The sequence below is a fragment of the Trachurus japonicus genome, chromosome 9, assembly GCF_045865225.1.
Source record: "Trachurus japonicus isolate A0001 chromosome 9, Traja_1.0".
In the NCBI taxonomy this organism is placed as follows: domain Eukaryota; kingdom Metazoa; phylum Chordata; class Actinopteri; order Carangiformes; family Carangidae; genus Trachurus; species Trachurus japonicus.
The window spans coordinates 6922730-6947235 of record NC_140915.1 but is presented as its reverse complement, the minus strand read 5'-3'; the positions used below and the strand labels follow the sequence as shown (position 1 = coordinate 6947235).

The following is a 24506-nucleotide window of genomic DNA, read 5'->3' as shown; positions in this document are numbered from 1 at the left end:
GAAAGAGGAGTCAAAGAAGCCATTTTTGTAAAAGTAGAGAAACCATCCCTCAACAGGGGAGGTGGCCTGAGACACCACCTATCTCCAATTTACAATGCTGCCCTTTCATCCCTTCCCAGGAGATTCAACAATCTAGCCTCAAAGAACAACCACTGTTCACAAGTGGCAAGTGACTCCAACGACTGTCGTTATAACACAATAGGGCACTAACGAAGTCGAAACCAACTTTCCATCAAAGGCAGTCATTTAAACAACTGTCGTTGGCACTTGGAGCACTAAAGGGAACCAGTGACATCATCACCCTTGTGAACGCCCACACAAGAGGTTAAATAGTGAGTCTCCACACCAGATAGTTGGACCAGTCCCAGCCTGGTCAGATGCGTACATGAACTGATGAAGCCTCTTGGATGAGAGGTGAAACGTCTTCCTAGACAAATAACTAAGTCCAGTTGCTTTCGATTTAACCTCCTTTGAGAAAAAGTGTAGCAGGATGGTTTGTCCTGGTTGAGTCTCATCTTGTCCACAGTGTCCAACAGCTCAGGGATCTGCTGTTTGTCCTTGATGTTGACAACAACAGATCTTCCTCCACAGCTCTGACAGAGCTCCTGGATGTCTCTGTCATCTCTGACAAAGTTAACAACAGCTGGAGCTGTAGGATCTGACTCCACAGTAGGGTTGTTCGGTATACCGGTACTAGAGTGGTACCGGGGTACTAATGCATTTAAAACGGTACCATACTGCGCTTAGATGGGACCGGTACTTTCATTTTGCGCCGCCGGCAGCGGTGACATCGCCGCGTGAAGTCGCTGCATTGTAATTTGAGCCGAGACGAGCGAGTGAGCGAACCACAAACGAAGCAAGGTGCTTTTTTTAAAATTACCATTACAGCGCCACCTGTCCATGTGCCTGTGTTTATGTGTGTGTGCGCCGCGCGGGAGAGAGAGAGACGGGCCGCTACAGACTCGTTAATTAATGCAAACACTGCTGGTTGATACGGTAAGTTTAGTTTTTACCGCGCACCACCACTGACATACATAGTCTCTCTCTCTCTCTCTCTCTCTCTGTGAGTGAGTGAGTGAACACAGCGAAGGAGCGCTACGCGGAGGAGGAGGGGGGGGGGGGGGGACAATAGGTGTGTGTGTTTAAAGGGATAGTTCACCCTAGAATGATATTTCGCTCATTATCTACTCACCCTCATGTGGACTAAGGGCTGGAAGAAGTTTCAGAGTCCTCCGTCCCTTCTCTGAGTTACAGGGGGTCTTGGTGTAGCAGTGCATGTCCATATAACGGTTGCAAAGGGACACCAGAGCTCTTCGTAAAAAAACACACACAAAAAAACATCCAAATACCTCCATGCTGCTCGTATGTAATGTCCGTCTTGTGCTGAAGCCCCAAATTGCGTAATTGTCCCGAAAAAAATTAAATAAGTCTATATTTTAAGCTTGTTTGTAGCGGAAGCTTCTCAAAGCTCCTCTTCCTGGTCCGTCCAAATCTCGCGTGATTTGCGCCGGCGTCAGTGCGGTTACTGCGAATCACGCGAGATTTGGACGGACCAGCTACAAACAAGCTTAAAATATAGACTTATTTAATTTTTTTCGGGACAATTACGCAATTTGGGGCTTCAGCACAAGACGGACATTACATACGAGCAGCATGGAGGTATTTGGACGTTTTTTTGTGTGTGTTTTTTTACGAAGAGCTCTGGTGTCCCTTTACAACCGTTATATGGACATGCACTGCTACGCTGAGACCCCCTGTAACTCAGAGAAGGGACGGAGGACTCTGAAACTTCTTCCAGCCCTTAGTCAACATGAGGGTGAGTAGATAATGAGCGAAATATCATTCTAGGGTGAACTATCCCTTTAAGTAAAATGAACGTTTGTGTTTCATTCTATAAACTACTGATGACAATTTCTCCCAAAAATTACAACTGGTCAAAATAACAAAAAAAAAGATGCAGTGTTTTCAGACCTCAAATAATGCAAAGAAAACAAGTTGATATTCATTTTTAAACAGACCACTAATGTTTTAATTTAGGAAGAGCTCAGAATAATATGGAAATTTAATCCTGCAGCAGCAGTGACTGTTTACTGATTTAGTGATTATTTACTGGTACATATGTTATAGTTCTAAGATTTTCTATTAAGATAAAGTCAATAATGACATTTTTTGTGTTCTCTTTTTATTTGGAAAAGTACCGAAAAGTATCGAAAAGTATCGAAAAACATGTTGGTACCGATACCGGTACCAAAATGTTGGTATCGTGACAACACTACTCCACAGTGAACAGGATCATGGTGAAGTCATTGACTCTACAGCTGAATGTGTTCTGGATGGTTTCTAACTCTCCTTTGTCTTCATCAGTGAGGGGACCCACAGGTAGGACCAGGATGAAGCCATGGACGCCCTCAGGATCACAGAGGGAGATACACCTGAATGCTTTCTTCATGGTCTCTTCAGGGAAGGTGAGGAAGGTTCCTCTGTTTGTTTGCACAGTGTACTCAATCTTCTCCATCAGCTGATTATGGTCATTTTCAAGCATGTTGCATTGTCTTCCTCCACAGTCTAGAAGCAGTTGATGAACAGTGGATTGTGATCTACTCGTCTTCTCTGTTAGGAAGACCATCAAGTGTTTAAAAGCATCTTGACCAAACAAACTCAGGATGAAGTTCAGAGTTTTTCTGTTCTCCTCAGTGAACTTTGAAGGCTTCACCGACAGCAGCAGAACATTTGGTCCAGGAGAACAAAGAGACACACAGTTCTTCACTTCTTCTCTCACTGCTCCCACAGACAGACTGAACATGTCTGGAGTTTTCACCACTGCACTGTTACTGGTTTTCCTCTCCACTCTCCTTTGGTAGCCTCACATGGCTTTTGTGGGTTGAATTTTAAAAAATCTAAATGTTTGCTGCCAGTGATAGATCCGAAGAGAGTTTTCTTTTTGTCCTTGATTTTACCAATCATGATCCTCAGTTCACCTGCAATGAAAGTCCATAAAATAAAACATTAGGTTGCAGAATAAAATGAATACATTGTTCACGTCTCAATTCATCAGATTAACTGTAACCCACTGTAATTACACAAAAACAAGGAGGGATTTACACATGGCCTCTTCAAAACTGAAATGCCCTCTAATTTTATCAAATATGAAAATTTTATGTCACAGTATCTCAAATTAGGTTTTTTCTCCTTTTTAAAAAAATAGTTTTTCAGTCAGTTTATTATGGATCCTTTTCAGTCAGTTACCTTATCATTAGCTGCAAAAAAACATACTTTACTGATTCCACAGATAAACATACTATAAATCTGTGTTGTGTTGTGAATTATCACTGTATTTACCTGGATAATATACTTACATGGTTGGGTTGTTGAAAATTCACTGGGAGTTTTCACCTCTGTCAAAGACACAATCATGTCAAGTACAATAGTTTGCTCATATTTTCAGTGGTTAATAATTAAAGCAATAATTTGTCCTGTGTGATTGTTCTTCACTTACCAACAGCTTCTGTAGAAGCCAAGTTAAAAATGGGTTCTTCCTCTTGTTTCAGGTTTTCCTGCTCACCACCCGATGTTTCATTAAAAACATCACAGCTCACATGTCCATTGTTTTCCTTCACAATTTGACCCATTCTTGTTAACAGCTCTGGAAGTTCAAGGTTCTCCTGCTTCAAGTATCTGTATCTACAGCTTCTGATCATGTCTTTTAATGGTCGATGGTCCATGTAGTATTCAGCTGAACTCTCCTCTCTGGGTGTTGATATCAGTATCAGTGAATGATCAAATGATTGATCACTGAAGAGTGTCAGGACTCTGCAGAGCCTCTGTCTCTGTTCCTCAGTGAAGTCTTCAGGCTGTAGAACCAGCAGGAACACATGAGGTCCAGGATCAGAGAGACTCACACAGTCCTTTATAAACTCTGTCAGTTTGTCTCCTGAGATGTTTGGATGCAGCAGATCTGGAGAGTTGATGACGACTATTTCTTTCTCCTTCCACTGTCCATTGACTCTCTGACAACAGTCTGGTTCTTCCTCAGTGTTGAACTTGGTCTCTCTCAGTATGAAGTTCCCCACTGAACTCCTCTCAGACCAGCTGTTCCCCAACAGGACAACCCTCAGCTCAGACACTGAAATGAAAATTAATTCAATAATTTCAACAAGCAACAAACAAGTTTTTTGTCGTAGTAAAGTGCATATACAATACATGGACTTTATATTCAGTTTTGTGTCATCAACTGTAACATGTCAGCACCCCTATGATCATAATACAATCGTACAAACAAACAAGATTACAGTTCAGTTTAGGTTGTATCAGGGCAGTATTCCACTGAGAAGGTCTAAGCAAAGAGATTGTAAATTCAGTTTTCAGTTCAAGAACAGCTGATCTGAGCTGATGATCAGAAATCATTTTATTGTCAATGTGGATGAAATTAGGGGTGCAACTCCCTTTGGTGATTAAGAGACAACATGTTAAAAGACATGAGAACATATACCATACAAATACATACCGTACACACATTCAGAAAGTGAAAACTAATTATAACTAATAATAAGCAGTGTTCATAAAGTGCGGTGTGTAAGGGCAATTGGTGGCAGCAATTAGTGTAACTGAGCATTTAGAGCAGCGATGGCTCTGGGAAAGAAACTCTCCCTCAATAGTCGTTCGTGCTCCGGCAGTCCTGTAACATAGATCTGATGATCTTCTCTGCTAAGCGAATTATTCGCTGCAGAGCCTTTTTTTCCATGGCTGTACTTCCTGTATACCACAGGGTCAGCACTCTTTCAATGGCAGAGTGGTAAAAAGTCACCAATAGCTTCTTCTCCAGGTTGCACCTTTTCAGCAGCCTCAAAAAGTGGAGACGCTGCTGGGCCTTTTTGATGGTTGCTGAGTTGTTGGTTGCCCAGCGAAGGTATTAGACATGTGGAGTGCCAGAAACTTTAAGGTGTGAACTTGTTCTACCTGAGCTCTAATTGGTTTTTACAACAAAACAACCATGAAATCTGTGATGTTAGGGTTTAGGTTTGAAAAAAAATAGTTGAATCTTTAATTTTTACAGTTTACCAGCAGATGGTGCTATTTTCCCATTACAAAGGCCTGTCTATACAGTTGGAAATATAGGCTTAATGCCCAGCTGTCGAAATTCAGTGTTACAGTAATGGAAACACAATAATGGAGCACAAATGTTACTAGATAGTATTCTCACACCTTTGGATGTATTACCGTGCGTTCACACCAAACGCGATGGAAGCGATGCCATCGCCCGTAACGCGAGCATCGCGCCGCTTGACATATGTGTCACATTTTTCACCATCGCTTCATCGCTTCATCGCGCTATGATGCAACCCACCTCCCGCTATTTTCTTTCTCTCCTCAACCATGGCTGAGAAATAATAATAAATATAAATACATATGAAATATTCACAAGGAGGAAGCTGTAGGTCCTCTGACCCTCTGCAGGCATTATCTTTTTTTATTACGACCGCGGTAAAAGTACGACGTCGTGTCATAAAGCTCCGGGAAACGGCCATGGATGTATATTATTGATCTGAGGAAAACACACACAGCCCCTGGGTTGTTTTTTTTTTTTTTTTACACAGCCACAGGTTCTCTGTAGGAGGGTCTGGTGAGCGAGACTACAGCCACAGTGATCTTCTCCACCATGTTTTGAAATGTGTGTCTGCAGCTGTGTCGGTGACGTGGTTGAATATCAACACTGATTGGATGTCGCGGCACAGCGTCACGCGATGTCGCTTGAAAAGTTCAAATTTTTCAACTTCAAGCGATGGACGCGATGATGCGATGGCCGCGATGGACGCGTCATCGCTTCATCGCGTCGCTCGTATCGCCCGACGCGCCATCGCGTGTCATCGCGCCATTTACATTGACTTTTAATGGAAAGTTGTGGCGTTCATCGCGTCCATCGCGTTTGGTGTGAACGCACCGTTACCCATGAAACAATGTTACTTCAAATATAATCAAACTCCAGTTCAGTTTGACTCACTGTAAAGCGGCGTTCACACCGGACGTGATAGACGCGAATATAATCGCGCCAGACGCTTCCATCGCGCCGCTTGGTCATTGTGGATCATTCGCGTCCATCGCGTCATTCGCGCTAGACGCTCCGCCCGTTCATTTGAAAACCGGTGATCTCAACCTGCTCTCTTTCCACGTCGATCATGGCTGATATCACCACCGTTGCTGCATTGTACTACTGCTGTACAAGTCTCAGAAACACCGGAAAACCACCCACCGTCGTGTCTGGGTTCACTGTGTGTGTGTGTGTGTTGTTGTTGTTTTTTTTGTCCACTCTGTGTAGAAGACGGCAGCGGTGCCCACACACAGCTCAAATACAATCAGCTTCTCCTTCATGTTGTTCTGAGTGTAAACAACCGTACAGAGAAGTGACGTCGTCGGCTTGAACTCGTCGCTGATTGGATGTCACGGCGCGATGCCGCCTGAAAAGTTCAATATTTTCAACTTTATTCGCGCCGCTTCAGACGCACCGCTTCATTCGCGCCGCGTCTCATCGCTCCAGACGCTCCATTCGCGCCGCCTCCGCCTGAATCGCGTGTCATCGCGCCATTTACATTGATTTTCAATGTAGAGTTGCCGCTCCATTCGCGTCTATCGCTTCCGGTGTGAACGCCCCTTAAGGTGGCAAGAATTCAACGCTCCTTTTAGTGCTTCAGAGGTTGAGCTTCTTCAGCTGTAAGGAAACAGAAATATACATAATTGATTCAGTATTTATTTTCAAGTTATAAAAGCATCTAAGAGAGACATGGTATTTGCTATACAGTATATAAATTAATCAATTTCTAAAAGAGTGTTAAGTCTGTGCTCCACCTAAATCATTTCAAAGGGAAAAACACAACTACGGTCAACAAACACTGTAGTATTTATTAGATTCTCAGTGCAATGAGAATGAGCAGCAACAATGATGAAACATTTGTGAACTTCTATTAACTTTTTTCCATTTACTTTTCTTGTTCTCCGTCTTGGCTTATCAACCAAATCTGATGTACGGTATTTCAGAACTGGAATAGAGCTCAACCTATATGCTGAGAAATTTATATATATATATATATATATATATACACATATACATACACTGTACATATACATATACATATACATATACATATACATATACACACAGTATATAAAATATTTCACCTGGATTTGACCCAGTCACCCAGTCAGTTGAATGTCAGTGTTGCCAAAGACTCATAAGGAGATCTGTGTCTCAGATTTACATCTGAGCATAACTGTTGTTGCAACATGTTGTTTATAAGATAGACTTCTCACAGCATTTTCCACACAACTACATGCATGGAACAAAATAAGTCTGCCGAGCCGGTCAGCTGATAAATGACACTTCAGCAGCACGTCAGATGATGCTTCTGAGGAAGACTGGAGTCACAGTCGAAACTGTCAAGCAGGTAACACACTCTACTCTTTGTCTGAATACAAGAAAAAATAACTGACAGTGTTAATTGTTTAACTGATCAGACTCACCTTGTGCTGCAGCTGCCATCGTGTCCTCTACTAAGAAGGTCAAGGATGAATTCAGCTGAAAGGAAGCAGAAATGTAATTTAGCTTCCCTTAGAAATGATTTCCACACTCAGACACCAGTATTAAATCATAAGTATTTCTGTCTGTGTATTCAACTGTCTACAAACATCATGATATGGCTACGGTTCAGGTTGTATTAGGGTGATACTCCAGAAAGCAAGACTAAAGGTCAGGTCCAGAACAGCTGATCTGAGTTTAATCAACTCTATCTTCATTCTAAGGTAACCAGAAACCATGATGGGGGGGAAAAAAGCCACCAACACAGTTTAGAGCTTCCATTTTAAATCTCTCTCACTACATTTTGTCCAGTCTTTAAATATCACATCATCTACAGTATGATAGGAATGTGACTCACCAGTCACAACAAGAAATGAAACATGATCCTTGGTTGATAAATATCTTCAGCTTCACACTGCTTGTTTTTAACACAGGCATGGACACTGTACATTCTAATCTGATGTGAGCTTTTTGTAATAATAGAAAAGTGACAGGTTGAGACAGACATTGGGTAACAAATGTATGTCCAATTGGAATTTTAACCTTTGCATTCTTCAAATGAATCTGCTCTGATCTGCAGTTTGAGATGGACAGAATGAATGAGGAAATGATGATAGAATAAGGCCCCACACGATGAGATAAGGACAAACAAGGGTGTGTAACAGAAAACTTGTAGGCAAACAGGTTCACAGACTGTGAAGCGCTCAATTTGTTAGGCTATCTGTCACAAAAATCCTGTCACTGCAAAAAGTCAGACATTAAGAAAAAAAATCTAACATGTAGCATTACACACACATCATAATGCAAAAAAAAGTATAAAGCTTGTAATACCATAATTATCTAGGCTATATCCCCTAATTCCATCATTTCCCCCCTTTTTTTTTTAGTTCAAAATGTACTTTTAAAATATATTTTTAGCCCAATACATATGAAGCTCTTTCTTCATGATAAAAAAAAACCTCTCAAATCTTTACGTAAAACTTTTTTCATCATATAAACCTCATTATGAACATATTGAAATCTGATAAATGTGAATTCTTCTTCCTCCTGTTTTTAACTGGAATCTTATGGGAATAAGTTTCATGTGCTACCGATCAGAAATAAAATCATTAAAACCTAACCATTACAAGGTCTCAGAGAAACCACTCTGACTACTTTAATTAAAACATTCCTTTGGTTTCTCCTTAAATACAAAGCCCTCTATTTCAGCACAACGGCCACCAATCCATTAAATGTCCCTTAACTTAATCAGCCTGCAGTAAAAGTAATTATTCACTCCTGCCTGTATTGACCAGAAATAAAGCACCAATAAATTAAAGTTTTGATGTATGCCTTAGGACCACACCCAACCTGCATTTTGATTTTCATATACAGTAGGCTACACACCTGAGAAATGACTTTCTCTTACAAGTTACCACATTATCACTGCAGCAAAATTTGTCCACATACAGTAAAATACAGATAAAATAGCCTACTGGTAAAGTACTAAAAAGTCACATACAGCCGTTTTCTTATCAGTCCGTGAAGTAACATCCTCAAATTGAATCTAAACGCTCACCTGTGGTTGATCAATAATCCCTTCTTGAGGTCAGTTTGCATTCACCTGCTTTGAAATAATCACGTTGTCCGTTCATTCAGTTACAAGGTTGATGTACTTCATCTTTACTCTTTATGTTATGAAGTTATTGTTCATGTTTCTTCCCCGCAGCTTCATGTGTTGTTGCGCCATCAGTCCACGCCCATGCTGAAAGTGAAATTCTACACCTACCTACCTGAGAAGGGTGTGATGAAATGAAATAAAAGAAGAACCAACTGTGGCAAATAGTCTATTAATATTTTTTCATTACCCCTTCACAAAATTGTCACTGATGACCTAATATTTTCATAAACAAAGATTTCCGTTAAATGACGTTTTCCGGACTATAATTACTTTTGATTATGCATAAAACATTAAGACGGAGCTTTAGCTTACATCTGTGAAGCACCGACAGACGGAACATGTGTCATATAGATTGTAATTTGAACAGACATCACCTTGATGAACTTATCTATCTATCTATCTATCTATCTATCTATCTATCTATCTATCTATCTATCTATCTATCTATCTATCTATAACCCTGGGAGTCTCATTTTAAACCGAAGTTAGTTTTATAATAGTTATAACCCATGTGTTTCACAATAACTTAATTCTTCTTGAGATAAATATTTTCATAAACAAAGATTTCCATTAAATGACGGTTTCCGGACTATAATGACTTTTGATTATGCATAAAACATCAAGACGGAGCTTTAGCTTACATCTGTGAAGCACCGACAGACGAGACATGTGTCATATAGATTGTAATTTGAACAGACATCACCTTGATGAATTTATCTATCTAGATCTATCTATCTATCTATCTATCTATCTATCTATCTATCTATCTATCTATCTATCTATCTGAGAGTCTCATTGAACCGAGTTGGTTGTATAACAGTTATAACCCGTGTGTTTCACAATAACTCAATTCTTCTTCAGATAAACCAGCATTAATAGAAAAAGTGTACACAAACAAACAAACAAAACATAACAAGAACTACAATGTGTGGAGCTTATTTCATTATGTTAGAGCTCCATCTGCTGCAAACCGAGAGACGATGCAGCTCAGTGTACAGACACCACTTAAATATGAGGAAAAGCATAAAAAGCAAAGGTACAAAGCAATACAAAGTGACAACAACAAAAAAACAAAAAAGAACCCTCGAGCGTAGAAAGCAATAAGACAAAAAACAACTACAAGAGTGATGTTATGATGATGACAAAGAAACTGCTGCAGGTAAGCAATAAGAGACAGAAATTGCCCACCAAAAGGATGAAAGAACATAATTAAAAATGCATTATGACATATAGAAAAGACACAAAATGACGACAGGGAAACACACACACAAAAAAAACACAGAGAAGTAAATAAGACTCACCAGACTCAGTTACTACTCTCTCAGACAGATGGACACAGCCTGAGCTCCACTCAACTCACTTTCATTCTGGATGTTTGCTTCCTGCGGTCCATTGCCTTTAATAGACCATAAACCCATCAACATGTAGCAGAGACACAGACCTACATTCACTGTTCACATCATTACATCCTGAGTGAAAATGGTCATCAACCTGAATAAGAGGTGGAGCTGGGGGAGCAGAGACCGCGGTGTTTGCCGGTTAAATTAATAATATGGCGAGCAAAGCAAACTCTCCCGTTACCATCGTTAGCCATACTCACAGGCTTAGCTAGTTAACGAGCTAACGTTAAGCTATCTAGCAGATGTAAATGAGCTCACACATTGATACGTTAGAAGTGTCAAAGTAATAAAATGATACTATAATTTCACTCACCAACAAAACTGGAGAACAGCAACGAGCCAAACTGTCTGAAATCCTCCAAAAGACACCGACAACAACGAGCTCAGCAACAGTCATGTTCAGCTAAAGAGTCACCAAGGTAACGGCTTTCAAACTGTCGCGGCAGTCACCTGTCAATCAACGCGGCCACGCCCACAATGACGTTTACACTCTAGGGTTGACTTGCATCTCTTCTCTTGTTCATGTCATTGATGATGAATTTAAATAAAGATTTAAGTTAAAAAAAATACTCTTCTCTTGTTCACTCCAATGATAGGCCTATATTAGTACAGTAAACTAGATATCACAGATTATTTTTGCTCCACAATCACAGAAATGTAATCCGAGCCAAACAGATCCAGTGGAGGGTTAGAGCAGCCTTGCCTCCGTGTGTGTTATTTACCATAGAGACCCACGATTCACACTATAGCCTACCTAATAGTCAGACATTAACACAACCACAAAAACATCAGAATGTCATTCTATTGCTTCTTTCTTGTTTAACTGCTGCAGAAATGCAGACAGACATTTTCAGAGATAGGCCTATAGACATTTTCATGTAGGCCATACATAGACTTTTTTATCTTAGCTTCTTGATTTTCTCTTCTCTTTAGCCTAATTGAACTAGGATTTATTCATTGATTGAACCTTGAATTTACATTTTTTCCTTAGTGATGAAAACCATATAGGTAATTTCTCAGTTTGTAGAGTGAACAGGCTTTTAGTCCATCTGTTCATTCATCCACGAGTGTCGGGAACGCAACGGAGGAGAGAAGGAGGATGAATCGGTGCCAAATAAAAGAGATTTTACCTCAGAGAATTTCCATAAATCTGTTTTTTGTTTGTTGTTGTGGGTTTTTTTTAGCTGTCTGATCACAGTGAAACAAATGAAACCAATTTACTTCCGTGTGTATGTGTGAATATAGGCTATGTGACACGCTTACAGCGGTCTAGACATGCAGGAAGGAGCGCCTAAACTAAACACTGAACAATGAGCAAAGGGTCTAAGCAACAGAAACCAACCAGTCTAACCAATTTAACCAGGTTAACTTTATTCTTTTTCAAATTTGAGATCTCAAAGTATGCCAAAAACAATGAGACATGAAGTCCCAGAGAAGCATTTGTTCATGTTACAATATCATAAGTTGTATTAAGTATTTATAATAATAAAAAAAAAAACAACAAAAAAAAAAACAATAATGATAATGATAAAGTAGCCCACTATAATGGCAAACACAGTAGTAGAAATGACAAAACAATATAAGTCTAACACATGAATCACCCAGCAATATGTCTACATTTGGTCTGAAATAAGTATTTTCTAATAGTCTTTAAGTGCTGAACTGAAGGCAACTGGACTTCTTGATTGATTGTTTGAATACATTTAACCTCATCAAAAGGCTTCTTGAGTTCTGCTAATAATAGCAAGAGAAAGTCAATAAAGTCAGTAATCAGCAGTAGGGTTGTTGGGATTAAAATAATTGACATACCATTTCATTTCATCAACATATTCACAATAACAAAGAAAACAAATGATAAATCTGCACTGACATCAATCTATTCCTGCTCACCTCTCATATATGGGTTATTCTTAGAAACACTGACACCCAGTGGTGAACATGAAAACGGTATGGTCTTTTTACCAACACAACCATGTACAAATTAGTAGACATCTTGCTTGTGCTTGTGTTGTTACCTAATGACAAAATGTACAAAAATCATCAAAGCATCAGTTCTGGTCTCAAGATATGGTCAAGGTGGCTTTTTATATACATAAGGTTGAGTCATTCTGAACAAGTAAAAGTCATAATGCAAAAATCTATCTAAAAGTAAAACATTGACATCATCACTATGCTTAAACCAATCATCACACTCTTTTGTTTTGCATGTCATTAACCTAAGTAGCTGTCTGAAAAAATGTAAGAAACTGAAACAATGTTTTTGTTAGTAATATTTAACCAATACGTACAAATATAACTTTAATCTACAACATTGATTTATACAAAGGTGCCGGTGAACTCTTGACCTTTATTCCCAAGAACTTCTGTTACTGAGTCTGACCCTCTCTGATGGTCAGTCGTGTGCGGTCAACATGTGTCTTTTTGAGGTCAACCTATAACAAAGACAATGCATAGACCCACACCACAAAGACATTCACCAGGACAGGTAACAGCTTTCAAACTGTTGCAGCAGTCACCTGTCAATCAAAGCGGCCAATGACCTACAGACTGACATAAACATAATAAACTTAGGCAATCACTGTGTCAACATTCCCCTGAGGGGGTTTTACTTTATACCCACAAAACTACAATTCATATTGATATACTGACTGTATCATTTACAACCATTCTTTAAGTGCATTTCTCACAAGTAGCTCACAAGGTCCATCTACACATTCTCTGTACAGATCAATCATCATTAATTCTATAAAGTCCTTTAGCCAGTTGTTCAAACAAAAACAATTAGGTTTCTGTACTTTCCACCCTAAAATGTACCTCTACTTGTTGCAATCTATTTTCTTTAATAGTTATAAACAATTTTGTATTACCTTTTTTTTTTTTTTTAAATCAGGGAGATTATATTGACAGAGATATTTTAAACCTTCCTTTTTCCAGTCTTTCTGAATTGCATCACATGTAGCCTACTGGGAATGTCATACAGTTTCAGGGAGCTGCATCACTTTTGTTCCAGTTCATCTTATACTATATCTATTGGTCCTCGTCCCTACATCACCACATTCACGCGCATCCCTTGGCTGCACACACAGCCCTTCATGCCGTTCTCTCTTCTCATTGGATAAAGGTTGTAGGATACAAGGAAGTATACAAGACGTTTTCTCCTCGGCTTACAGCAGAGCAGAGTGACTGACAGACCCGTGTTTCAGACCAAACACTCTATCCACAAGTTTCTGAACGTCATCTATGGGCAAACGCGGAAGCTGGTTTTGCCGGTTTGGTGGAATTGTACTGTTACGTTTCCATGGTTTTCAGTCGTTGTCATAGTTGTGGTAAACGCATGGATCTATTAACGCTGGCTTTTAACACGGATGTCAATTTGTGTGATATCCACTGTTAAAAGCTGGTGTGATGAAAAAATCCATGCATTTACCGCGACTACTGAAACCATGGAAACGTAAACATAAAACCCACCGGAAGAGCAAAACCGGCAAAACAGGCTACGTTTTTGACGTTCGGAAAAAGGTGGATATAAGTGATTGCTGTCGGAAGATATAACTATTTTAGACTTAGATTAACACAAACACTCCGCTTACTTCTGCTTTAATGGTGTATTTATTTATTTAATTTTGGCACTTTCAGTCCTTGATACAACACCCTTGCTGTGTGGATCATAATTCAATTAGTTTTAATACAGACAAGTGGTTTATATTAAAGTGCTCTAAATCACTGCATGCAAACTGGTCCAAAACCATAACTTTGTAAAGTATAAAATAAATCGGGCCATTTGACCCTGTCAAATGTTTTTTCAGCATCCAGCCATAACAACATGGCTGGATTTGACGCAATGGTTCTTTTCATTTTGATACTAAAATCTGTTGTTGCATCTCATAAAATGCAACATTCTTCCTCTTTCTTCACATGCACCTTTATCAAGAGATTAATTTCATCCTCATGTTTTGTCTTTAAAACATCAATTTCTTTCCCATCTTTGTTTCGAGTTGAAACTTCATGTATCAACTTTCTCATTTCTTGTTCTTGCTTTTGCTTCTGTTTCTCAAACTCTTTCTTGAAACATTTATCTTTCATCAACTGTTCAATCAACAAGTCTCTGTTTTCTTTTAATTTCATCATCATACTAGCAAAGTCTTTTTCATATTTCTGTTTGAACTCATTTAATTCTTCAGCTCTCGTTCTGGCCTCTGATTCATATTTGTTTGTAATATTCTCTATCTCTCTGGTATGATTTTCTGTTAATTGTTTTTGCTGCATTTCTTCCAGCTCTTTTCGCATCTGATCCTCTTTTATTTTTCTTTCTTTTTCTTCCTCCTTTGCCTTCTCATACTCCTTTTGGAGTTTTTGAAGTTTTTCTATTTCTTCCCTTTGTCTCCGTTTATCCTCCTCATGACGGTTGACCCACCATTGTTTTCGTTCATTGTCCCAATCTTCTCGTTGTTTTCTCATCTCCTCTCTGTTCTTTTCCAGTTCTTTGTCAGTCTCTTTGACTTCTGTTTTTATCTTTTGCTCTAAATTTCGAAGTTTCTGTTCCCACTCCTTTGCTTTAGTTTCCTCTTCCTCTCTCCACTTCCTTTCCACTTCTTTTCTCTTTTCCTCTTCCCTTTTACTTTGCCTACGCTCTATTTTGATGTTTTCTTCTTTTTCCTCAAGTTGTTTTGCTCTTTCTTTTCTCTCGTCTTCCATCTTTGTTGTCTGTTCTGACATTTTTGTTTTTATTTCTTGCATTTGTTCCTCATACTTTCTTTCAAGTTTCTCCTTTTCTCTTTGCATCTCTTTTTCTTTTTCCTTCAAGACCCTCCTAAACTCATTTTGTATGGCTGCCTCAGCCTCTTGGAGCAGTTTGTTTGTGTAGTATTTGCTGTCATTTTTCTTTATCATGGTCTCAACCATGGTCAGCAGTTCAGTGACTTGTTCGCGGTTTTCTGGATTATTATTGTTGAACAAATGGTATCTGCCTCCACAGTCACGAATCAGTTTTTTGACAAAGTCATCATACGCATCTATGAAACTCTGAAACGACTGATCTTGGAAATTGTCTCCTCCTGTGAATATGATGACTATGAAATCAGTTGACTTTCTCCCAAAAAACTTCTTGATCTGCTCCACAGATTTTGTTTCCTGCTCTGTAAAGCGACTGGTGTCCAACACCAGTAAGAAGACATGAGGTCCAGGAGCCAACATGCTGATGCATTTCACAAGCTCCTCTTGAACATTGTCATTGGTCAGAGTTGTGTCAAACAAGCCGGGGGTGTCGACCACAACAACAGGTTGTCCATTGATGTTTCCAGCTGCTTTTTCACAAACCTTGGTGACTGAGTTTGGGCTGCGTTTAGAATTAAAATGTTTGTTGCCTAAAATGGTGTTTGCAGTCGAGCTCTTCCCAGTCCCAGTCCGACCAACCAGAACCATCCTGAGAGGCTCTCTGCTCTGATCATGATCTTCATCTTCTATCCCGCTCTTCTGTTTCACTGCCTGAAGTTCAGCTCTGAGTCTTGTAACCCTCTCCACCTGAGCCCTGGTGAACATGTCCTTTGTGAAGCATCTGGATCCTTCAACACTCATCTTGTTCACAGTGTCCAACAGCTCAGGGATCTGTTGTTTGTCCTTGATGTTGACAACAACAGATCTTCCTCCACAGCTCTGACAGAGCTCCCGGATGGCTCTCGTCTTTCTGACAAAGTTAACAACAGCTGGAGCTGTAGGATCTGACTCCACAGTGAACATGATCATGGTGAAGTCATTGACTCTACAGCTGAATGTGTTCTGGATGGTTTCTAACTCTCCTTTATCTTCATCAGTGAGGGGACCCACAGGTAGGACCAGGATGAAGCCATGGACGCCCTCAGGATCACAGAGGGAGATACACCTGAACGCTTTCTTCATCGCTTCCTCCTGAGGTTTTCCATACAAGGCAGGAAGCTCCACCAGGGAAACCTGACGTCCACACACCTCTCCCTGATGTTTAACACACTCTGATGAGCTGGAGACTGAATGAAGCTCTGTCTGACCTAAAATGGCCTCAGCTGCTGAAGTCTTCCCTGCTCCTCTCCTCCCACACAGAACCAGGTTTAGAGCTGGTTTCATGGGTTCAGACTTTGTTCTCCTGGTTTCTTTAGTGAGTGTGAGGAAGGCTCCTTTGTTTGTTTGCACAATGTTCTCAATCTTCTCCATTAACAATGTGTGGTCATTTTCAAACATGTTGTGTTGTCTCTGTCCACAGTCTTGAAGCAGCAGGCGAACAAAGAAACTTGTTTGAGTTTCCTCGTGTGTTATGATGACCATTGAGTGTTTAAAAGCATCTTGACCAAATAAACTCAAGATGAAGTTTAGTGTTTTCCTGTTCTCTTTAGTGAACTCAGAAGGCTTCACTAAAAGTAGCAGAACATTTGGTCCAGGTGAACAAAGAGACACACACTTCTTCATCTCTTCCACCAGTGCTTCTTCAGACAGACTGAACATGTCTGGAGTTTTCACCACTGTGACTGGTTTTCCTCTCCACTCTACTCTGGCAGCCTCACGTTGTTTTTGTGGATTCACTTTAAAAAAATGTTTGCTGCCAGTGATGAATTTGAAGAGTGTTTTCTTTTTGTCCTCACTTTTACCAACCAACAGGATTCTCAGTTCACCTTCTACGAAACCTTAAAAATGAAACATTTAATTAGGTTGCAGAATGCATCATATTGACCTTCATCAATTATTACTTAAACAGAAATTAATGATTAATTTCCTCATTAGGATAGGCAGAGGATGCTGTTATTATGTTATCATGTAAAATGCTAATTTAAATTATGCAAACAGTTGCTGTGTCCAAAATCACTCACTACTTACTATATAGTGACTACGCCATTTTGTAGTGCTGTCCAAATGTATATTGAGAATTAAAAGACCTATATAGTGGACTCATAGTATAGCAGTATAGAAAACACTCAGAGGTGGCGTGTAATAACTGGTAGTTTCATTTCAATATAAATCTGAATTTACTGGGGACACATAGCCTGACAAGCCAGACTATATCATTAAAAATCACCACGAAAAACAGAAAAAAATAGTCAGAAAAACAGAATTTTTTTTGAAAAACAAAACAAAACAAAAAAAAATTATACTCAGAAAAAGAAGAGTGAATGCAATACATTTCCGTAAATTGTGTGAGTGACGTAACACAATAAAAAAGGTGTGTGTTTTCTGTAACAACATCTATTGCACGTCTGTCCGTCCTGGGTGAGGGATCCCTCCTCTGTTGTTCACCCTGAGGTTTCTCCGATATTTCCCTGTTAAAAGGGTTTTCCATGGAGTTTTTCCTCAGTGGATGTGAGGGTCTAAGGACAGAGGATGTTGCTACGATGCCATGTAAAGCCCTTTGAGACAAACTGTTTGTAAAAACGGGCTATACAAATAAAATTGCCTTGCCTTGCCTTCAGTCAAGCAGTTGGCTACTGTACAGTTGTGCAGTATCATACTAATACAAGTCACGTGTGAGTATTATCTGCTGTGTGACCTGCATTGCCATTGCATTTCCTTTTGTTGATGTAGTTATGCATATCCTTTGCCGGTAGATATGGAGGAGAGGCTGGAGTTTAAATGCCTGCCATGTCGGTTCCATGCACGATAGCTGCTGTAGCTCCACTACACATAGTATCCCACAATGCAGTATGAAGTAGTGTACAAACAATGGTCTCCAACTAAGTAATACAGTAGGCTATACTATAATGCATTGCAGTCATGGTTGTGGTTGGCATTGCTCTGGAAAGTTTCAATGCACCTAACAGTAATAACGTAATTAACTGCGCGGCAGAGTAGTGTCCGAAAGAGTTTTTACATCTGAGCTCACTATAGTTCTCTATAGACAGTAGAATTCCCTACAGTATATTAGTGATTAGTGAGAGTAGTGAATAAGTGTGTGATTTCGGACACAACCAGTGTGATTCTGTTTTCAGTGATCAATAATTAAAGTAAATTAAATAAATGCATGTCATGCACTTACCAACAGTTTTTGTATGAGCAATGTTAAAAATGGGTCCTTCCTCTTGTTTCAGGTTTTCCTGATCACATGGTAAACCCGATGATACTTTCTTGAAAACATCACATTCCATATGTCCATTGTTTTCCTTCACAATTTGACCCATTCTTGTTAACAGCTCTGGAAGTTCCAGGTTCTCCTGCTTCAAGTATCTGTCTTTACAGATTCTGATCATGTGTTTTAATGGTGGACGGTTCATGTAGTTTTCACCTGAACTCTCCTCTCTGGGTGTTGATATCAGTATCAGTGAATGATCAAATGATTGATCACTAAAGCGTTGAAGGACTCTGCAGAGCTTTAGTTTGTGTCTCTCAGTGAAGTCTTGAGGCTGTAGAACCAGCAGGAACACATGAGGTCCAGGATCAGAGAGACTCACACAGTCCTTTATAAACTCTGTCAGTTTGTCTTGAGTGATGGTTAGATACAGCAGATCTGGAGAGTTGATGAGCACTATATGTTTGTCCTTCCATAGTCTACTGGCTCTCTGACAACAGTCTGGTTCTTCCTTAGTGTTGAACACATGGTTTCCCAGTATGAAGTTCCCCACTGAACTCCTCTCAGACCAGCTGTTGCCCAGCAGAACAACCCTCAGCTCAGACACTGAAAAAGAAGGAAATTCATTTATTTATTGAAAACTGTGGGTTTTCTGAAATAGTCAAAAGCATGTTTTATGTATTTTGTTGTTGTATGTCGTTTTCTTGGTACATGAAATTAAATAAAATGGATTGTGATAGCTCAAAGCTTTTGCTGTTGTTTACATTCATTCAGATGCAAATTCAAGTAATGTCAGTTTTGGTGAGCATGGTGCAGATGAATGAACCCCACCAATTTGCCTATAGGGTACTGTAAAAATAGAAGCACCGAAGATGCAGTCTCTTTAGCGCTACACTCTGTACTCTTACACCTGGACAATACGAAAACACACACCCAGAATGCTGTTCTAGTGGTAATTTTGGTAACTATTTGTCCTTGTTAGTTTTTGATTATATTTAGTCCATCCTGTTTTCATTTTGTCAAGTTTTAGTCAACTAAAGGTCTGAACATTTTAGTCTTATATTTAAAGGTAAAGGTAAATGCACTTTATTTGTCACATACAGCTAGTACAGTGAAATTCTTTTTCTGGACCAACTCCAGATCATGAGCCAGTGCCTTTGGTCAGGGGCGCTGACTGGAGGACTAACCAAGCTGGCACGAGCTGAGCTGCACCACATCTGTTCTTGATATGAGAGCAGCACATAGGTGATAAGTTGAATGTAGGTTTTTGTTGCTTTGTTTTGTTTTTTAAATGTATTGTTTTAATGTGGACCCCAGTAAGACCATTGGTGCTTTAGGGGGCTGTTAATGGTGATCCTTACAAATAAACAATAAACACCACTCTGGTTCAATTCAGTTTGACTCACTGTCAGGTGGCAGCCCTCCAAGGCTGCTTCTGCGCCTCAGATAATTTCCATCTGTAAGTATGCAGAAATAAAGAGTCTTTTTTAAATCACTGACATCAACAACGGTAGCATTAAAGTCCCACTCCCGCGACCCTTTTCGGTCATGTTAAAACCAGCTCATTAGCAATGCACATTAGCAATGCGCCTCTGGAGGGTGGGCGGAGACTGCGCTGCTCTGCACCCGCCCAGCCACCTCCTCGCACCCCACCCCCCCGCTTGCTGACAGCTGGACATTGTACAATTACAGATTCAGCGCGTTTAGCGTAAAACTCCACACTGGGATTCAATCCCAGACTGGAACATAGTCCTTGCTCACAGTGCAAGCTGCTCTACCAGGTGAGCTATACCTGTTATACCCTGACAGCTACACCGAGCTGCCAAGCCTTTCACCTCTGAGCCAGATGCAGAGCGGGGCGGGAGCTTGTAGCACTAGTGCCCTCCCCTGGAGCTGTGACACGTCAGCTCCCTGAAACTGCCAGTTTGCGTCTGCCATTGCTTCACAGCAATTTGAAGGCAGAAAAACTCAGAAATGCAATTTTGCACTTCTTTCCCTGCTACTATGTCCTCTAACATCAGAAAAATGCCACAGGAACATGTGAAAAGCTCAAAAAACACGATTTTCACGGGAGTGGGTCTTTAAAGGGTTTCTGCACTAAGAAACATAATTCATCATTTCCAATAATGTATTATTTACCTAAACTGAATTTAGTTGAGTGTTAGTGAAGTGTGGATCAAATCTGAATTATCAATACTTTTGATTCCAAAAGATTCTTTTCTAGGATTGTTTCTCACATTAAAGGAGCTTGAGGCAAGATCGAGGAATAAAACTCAGTAGCGATACAACGGCCGTAGCGGCCGTCAGGGTTACTGCAGCCATCAGCCAAGCTGGTGCGGGAGCGCGCGTCAACTCTCCACAGCAGCAGCTGATGCCGTGACAGTGACACTGTGGCTGAATTGGAAACGGCATAACGTTACTATACCAGTGTTTTCCATTAATCAGCCGCCACAGTTTGGTTTGTGTCCACCGCAGCAGTCTCTCACAGAAAAAAAGAACAGCTTTCACTATCTCTCATCTCTGTCAGTCAGCCCCTCTACCTGCTGTCTCACGACACACACACACACACACACACGCACGCACGCACACACCTGGCTGTTAATAAACAGTAAATGCGCCGTGCCGCGCTCATTGTACAGTGCTCAATTTACCGCGACACCCGGAGGTTGACCGCCCAGGCATCAGGTCAGCAGCACACCGGCCGCCGCCGCCGCCTCTGTGAGCCGCTGCTGCCGCTCGGCTGCTCTAGTGGCTCTGCTCTCCTCCGAACACGTCGGAGAATTTCCTTACAGGCGTTGTTTGGATAAACTGACCACGGATGAATCAGTCGGCTCATTGTAAAACTATTTATTTATTTATTGAAGTAGCCTAAATATGGTGATTTTTGTACGTACAGAGCCCCAAGGCTGCTCACACACACATGAAGCTTCACTTTTCATTCAAATGAACTAATCCGACTGCCACAGTGCCACTGTTAGATTTCATCCAGCATTTATCTCCTAAAAACAATTCAACCAGCCGGCAGAAAACCTCTAAAAACCTGTGGGGAAGTTACTCGGCTGGTTTTCTTCCCTGGGAGGAGGACAGAGGCTGCCTGGCCGATGAGCTCAGCTCCCCGGCTGCAGCCTCTGTGACGAGCCGCTGCTGCTGCTGCTGCTGCGTGTGTGTGGCTCTGCACTCCTCCGAAAAATGTCGGAGCAAATCTAGTACTTACAGACGTTATTTGGATAACCTGACAACAGATTGGGAATCTAAACTGTCACTTTCTCGCATGAAAAAATATTAAAATGTAAGAAAGTGACGTTATTTCTCTACTCGCTGCTCACGTAACTGTTCAGGCTGCAAGACATCCGCCGACCGCTGGTCGCAAGCGGAGGAAAGCCGAAGCTGTCGAGGACGCGCATGCAGCGTCATTTGACGTCACATCCGTGGACAGCGCGGGAAATTCGGACCCAGAATTGCAGCGCATTATGCAGCACACAGCCTGTTCAAGGCAACGGAGAGATACGCGGGTGGGCTCATTCTTTTTGGTTTTTAACGCTTCATCGCCCATTAGCAGTAAAAAACTTAAAACGCATGTGAATTTCTTGCCTCATGAACCTTTAAAAGATACCTTGAAGGGATAGTTCAGTTTTTTTAAGGTGGGTACTATGAGGTAAAAATGACCAACCCTTAGTAATCCTCTGCTCTCCCCCCAGTTAGTCATACCAGCACGTAGTGCTCGACAGAGACACAGGAAATAAACAGCTGTAAACGGACCCAAACCATCCATCCATCTTCAACCATTTATCCAAGGTTGGGTCTTGGGGGAAGCAGATCCACCACTGAGCCCCAGACTCCTTTTCCCCGGCTACATTGTCCAGCTCTGACTGGGCGATCCCGATGCGTTCCCAGACCAGGCTGGAGACATAATCCCTCCACCTGGTCCTTGGTCTGCCCCATGGCCTCCTCCCAGCTTGATGTGCCAGGAACACCTCCCATGGGAGGCGCCCAGGAGGCATCCTCACCTGAACCACCTCAACTGGTACACTTCCACACACACACAACACTTACACACTGACCCAAACGACTGAGTGATGTAGCACGTTGCCTAGCCTGACTTCTGACAGCCTGACTGTCCGTTTCTGTCCAGCACTAAGTGCAGGTATGGCAATAACAATGCTATCACTGGTATCTAAGCTAAATAATAGCAAGTACTTCCACCTGTCATAGTCATATGAACTGAAGCCAAATTCAACTTTTAAAAAATGTGTATATTCAGTAACTAAAGAAATAAACAGATGCTTTAACTCTGAACTCTCCAGAAATGATTATTGACTTTGGCAGGTCCAAAAGATCCTTACGGCCTGTGACTGTGGATGGGGTGGACATTGAGAGGGTTCAGTCATACAAGTACCTTGGAGTACACCTTGATGACAGGCTGGACTGGTCCGTACACACAAATTATGTGTACAAAAGGACACAAAGCAGGCTCTTCTTTTTAAGAAGACTCAGGTCTTTTGATGTATGTAATGTAATGCTGCGTATGTTTTATCAGTCTGTCATTGCAAGTGTTACATTCTTTGCTATTGTCTGCTGGGGTAACAACATCAAGGTCAGGGACAGGAACAGACTAGACAGGCTCATCAAAAAATGTAGCTCTGTGATGGGGGAGGGAGCGGAGCTGGTAGAGGCTGTGGTTCAGTGGAGGATGGGGTGTAAGTTGAAGACCATCCTGGGTGACCCCCAACACCCTCTACACAAAACCCTCTCAGGTCAGAGGAGCAGCCGAAGCAAAAGGCTCATCTCCCTGACCTGCAGAACAGAAAGATTTAAGAGATCATTTGTTCCTGCTGCAATCGTTTTATATAACACTTGTTAAAATGTATTTTTGTGTTCATCTTTTTTGTCATTGTTGTATGAGCTACTGGACTAACGTGAATTTCCCTGCTAGGGATGAATAAAGTATTCTCTATTCTCTATTCTATTCTATTCTAACCCTCCTCTCCTCCATGTGCATTTGTTTACAACGAAGCCGGTGAGAAATCAATCCATGGAGCGGTGGATAACGTTATTTATCATCCACCATGTTACCATGTGTATATTTGTGTAGTCTTATCTGTCATCAACAAGAGATTATGGGTTACGGGCGCGTTACATTTGTGTGGCGGTGTCGCCATGGAGACGAGAGCTGGGACACCGGGTCGGAGGCTCTGATCATTGATTTAAAGACCCCGTCCAATGAAAATCGTGTTTTTCAAGCTTTTCACATGTTCCTGTAGCATTATTCTGATGTTAGAGGACATTATCAGCAGAAAAGTAAGTAGTCGGTGGGGTGCGAGGGGGGTGGCTGGGTGGTTGCAGAGCAGCGCCGTCTCCGCCCATCACTCAGAGGCGCATTGCTAATGAGCTACTGGTGCTGTGCAGGAGAGCCTTCGGAAATAGCACAGGTTTAGTGATTTTGGCTGAAAACATCATAATCACAATTTAAAGACCACAGAGAATGCTTTAAAATAACCAAAAAGGGTCGTTGGAGGGGGACTTTAACCAGCACTAAGACTCTGGAACTGGTTAATTAAGGTAAAGATGTAGCATAGCTTAGGTGAAATGTTGCATAGTTCTTCTTTAAATAATTATAAAAACATTAGGGCTGCTTTTGATTTCACTGACTCACCTGGTGCTGCAGATGCCATTATGAGCACTGAGGAAATCAGGACTCATTCACCTGGAGGGAAGAGAGTAAAGAGTTTAGTTTATGTCACATTCAAATCTGTCATTTGTGCCACAGGGCTAATGCTCCCAGACACTGACCTCTACAGCTATTTGAATTTTGAATCTGAACCCATGCAGGAATATGAAGCACCTGCTCCTCCCATG

General features: G+C 41.0%; 3 protein-coding genes across 4 annotated transcripts in view; all 3 read right to left on the bottom strand.

Moving 5' to 3' along the window:
• Positions 1-24506, bottom strand: part of gramd2b (GRAM domain containing 2B) — a 339132-nt gene that overhangs the window by 128023 nt on the left and 186603 nt on the right. The gene's annotated exons all lie outside the window — the stretch shown is intronic.
• On the bottom strand, positions 2273-7531 carry LOC146980838 (GTPase IMAP family member 8-like). Its single transcript, XM_085788019.1, has 3 exons — positions 7513-7531; positions 3497-4123; positions 2273-2610 (listed from the first exon to the last, which is right to left on the bottom strand). Exons 1-3 carry the CDS (start codon positions 7529-7531, stop codon positions 2273-2275), a joined length of 984 nt encoding a protein of 327 aa, XP_085644145.1.
• On the bottom strand, positions 14510-18744 carry LOC146980837 (GTPase IMAP family member 8-like). The gene is made up of 2 exons (XM_085785802.1): positions 18687-18744; positions 14510-17265 (listed from the first exon to the last, which is right to left on the bottom strand). The coding sequence occupies exons 1-2, from the start codon at positions 18727-18729 to the stop codon at positions 14510-14512; spliced, it is 2799 nt and encodes a 932-aa protein (XP_085641928.1). The 5' UTR covers positions 18730-18744.

What these genes read in the sequence shown, in the direction of transcription:
- LOC146980838 (XM_085788019.1), bottom strand. An exon ending in GGCTTCTACAGAAGCTGTTG is followed by an intron (nt 2,611 to 3,496) that starts GTAAGTGAAGAA and finishes TCTTCCTAACAG; the next exon opens with AGAAGACGAGTAGATCACAA.
- LOC146980837 (XM_085785802.1), bottom strand. Translation starts at nt 18,729, where the DNA reads ATGGAATGTGATGTTTTCAAGAAAGTATCATCGGGTTTACCAT. An exon ending in AGTATCATCGGGTTTACCAT is followed by an intron (nt 17,266 to 18,686) that starts GTGATCAGGAAA and finishes GTTTCGTAGAAG; the next exon opens with GTGAACTGAGAATCCTGTTG.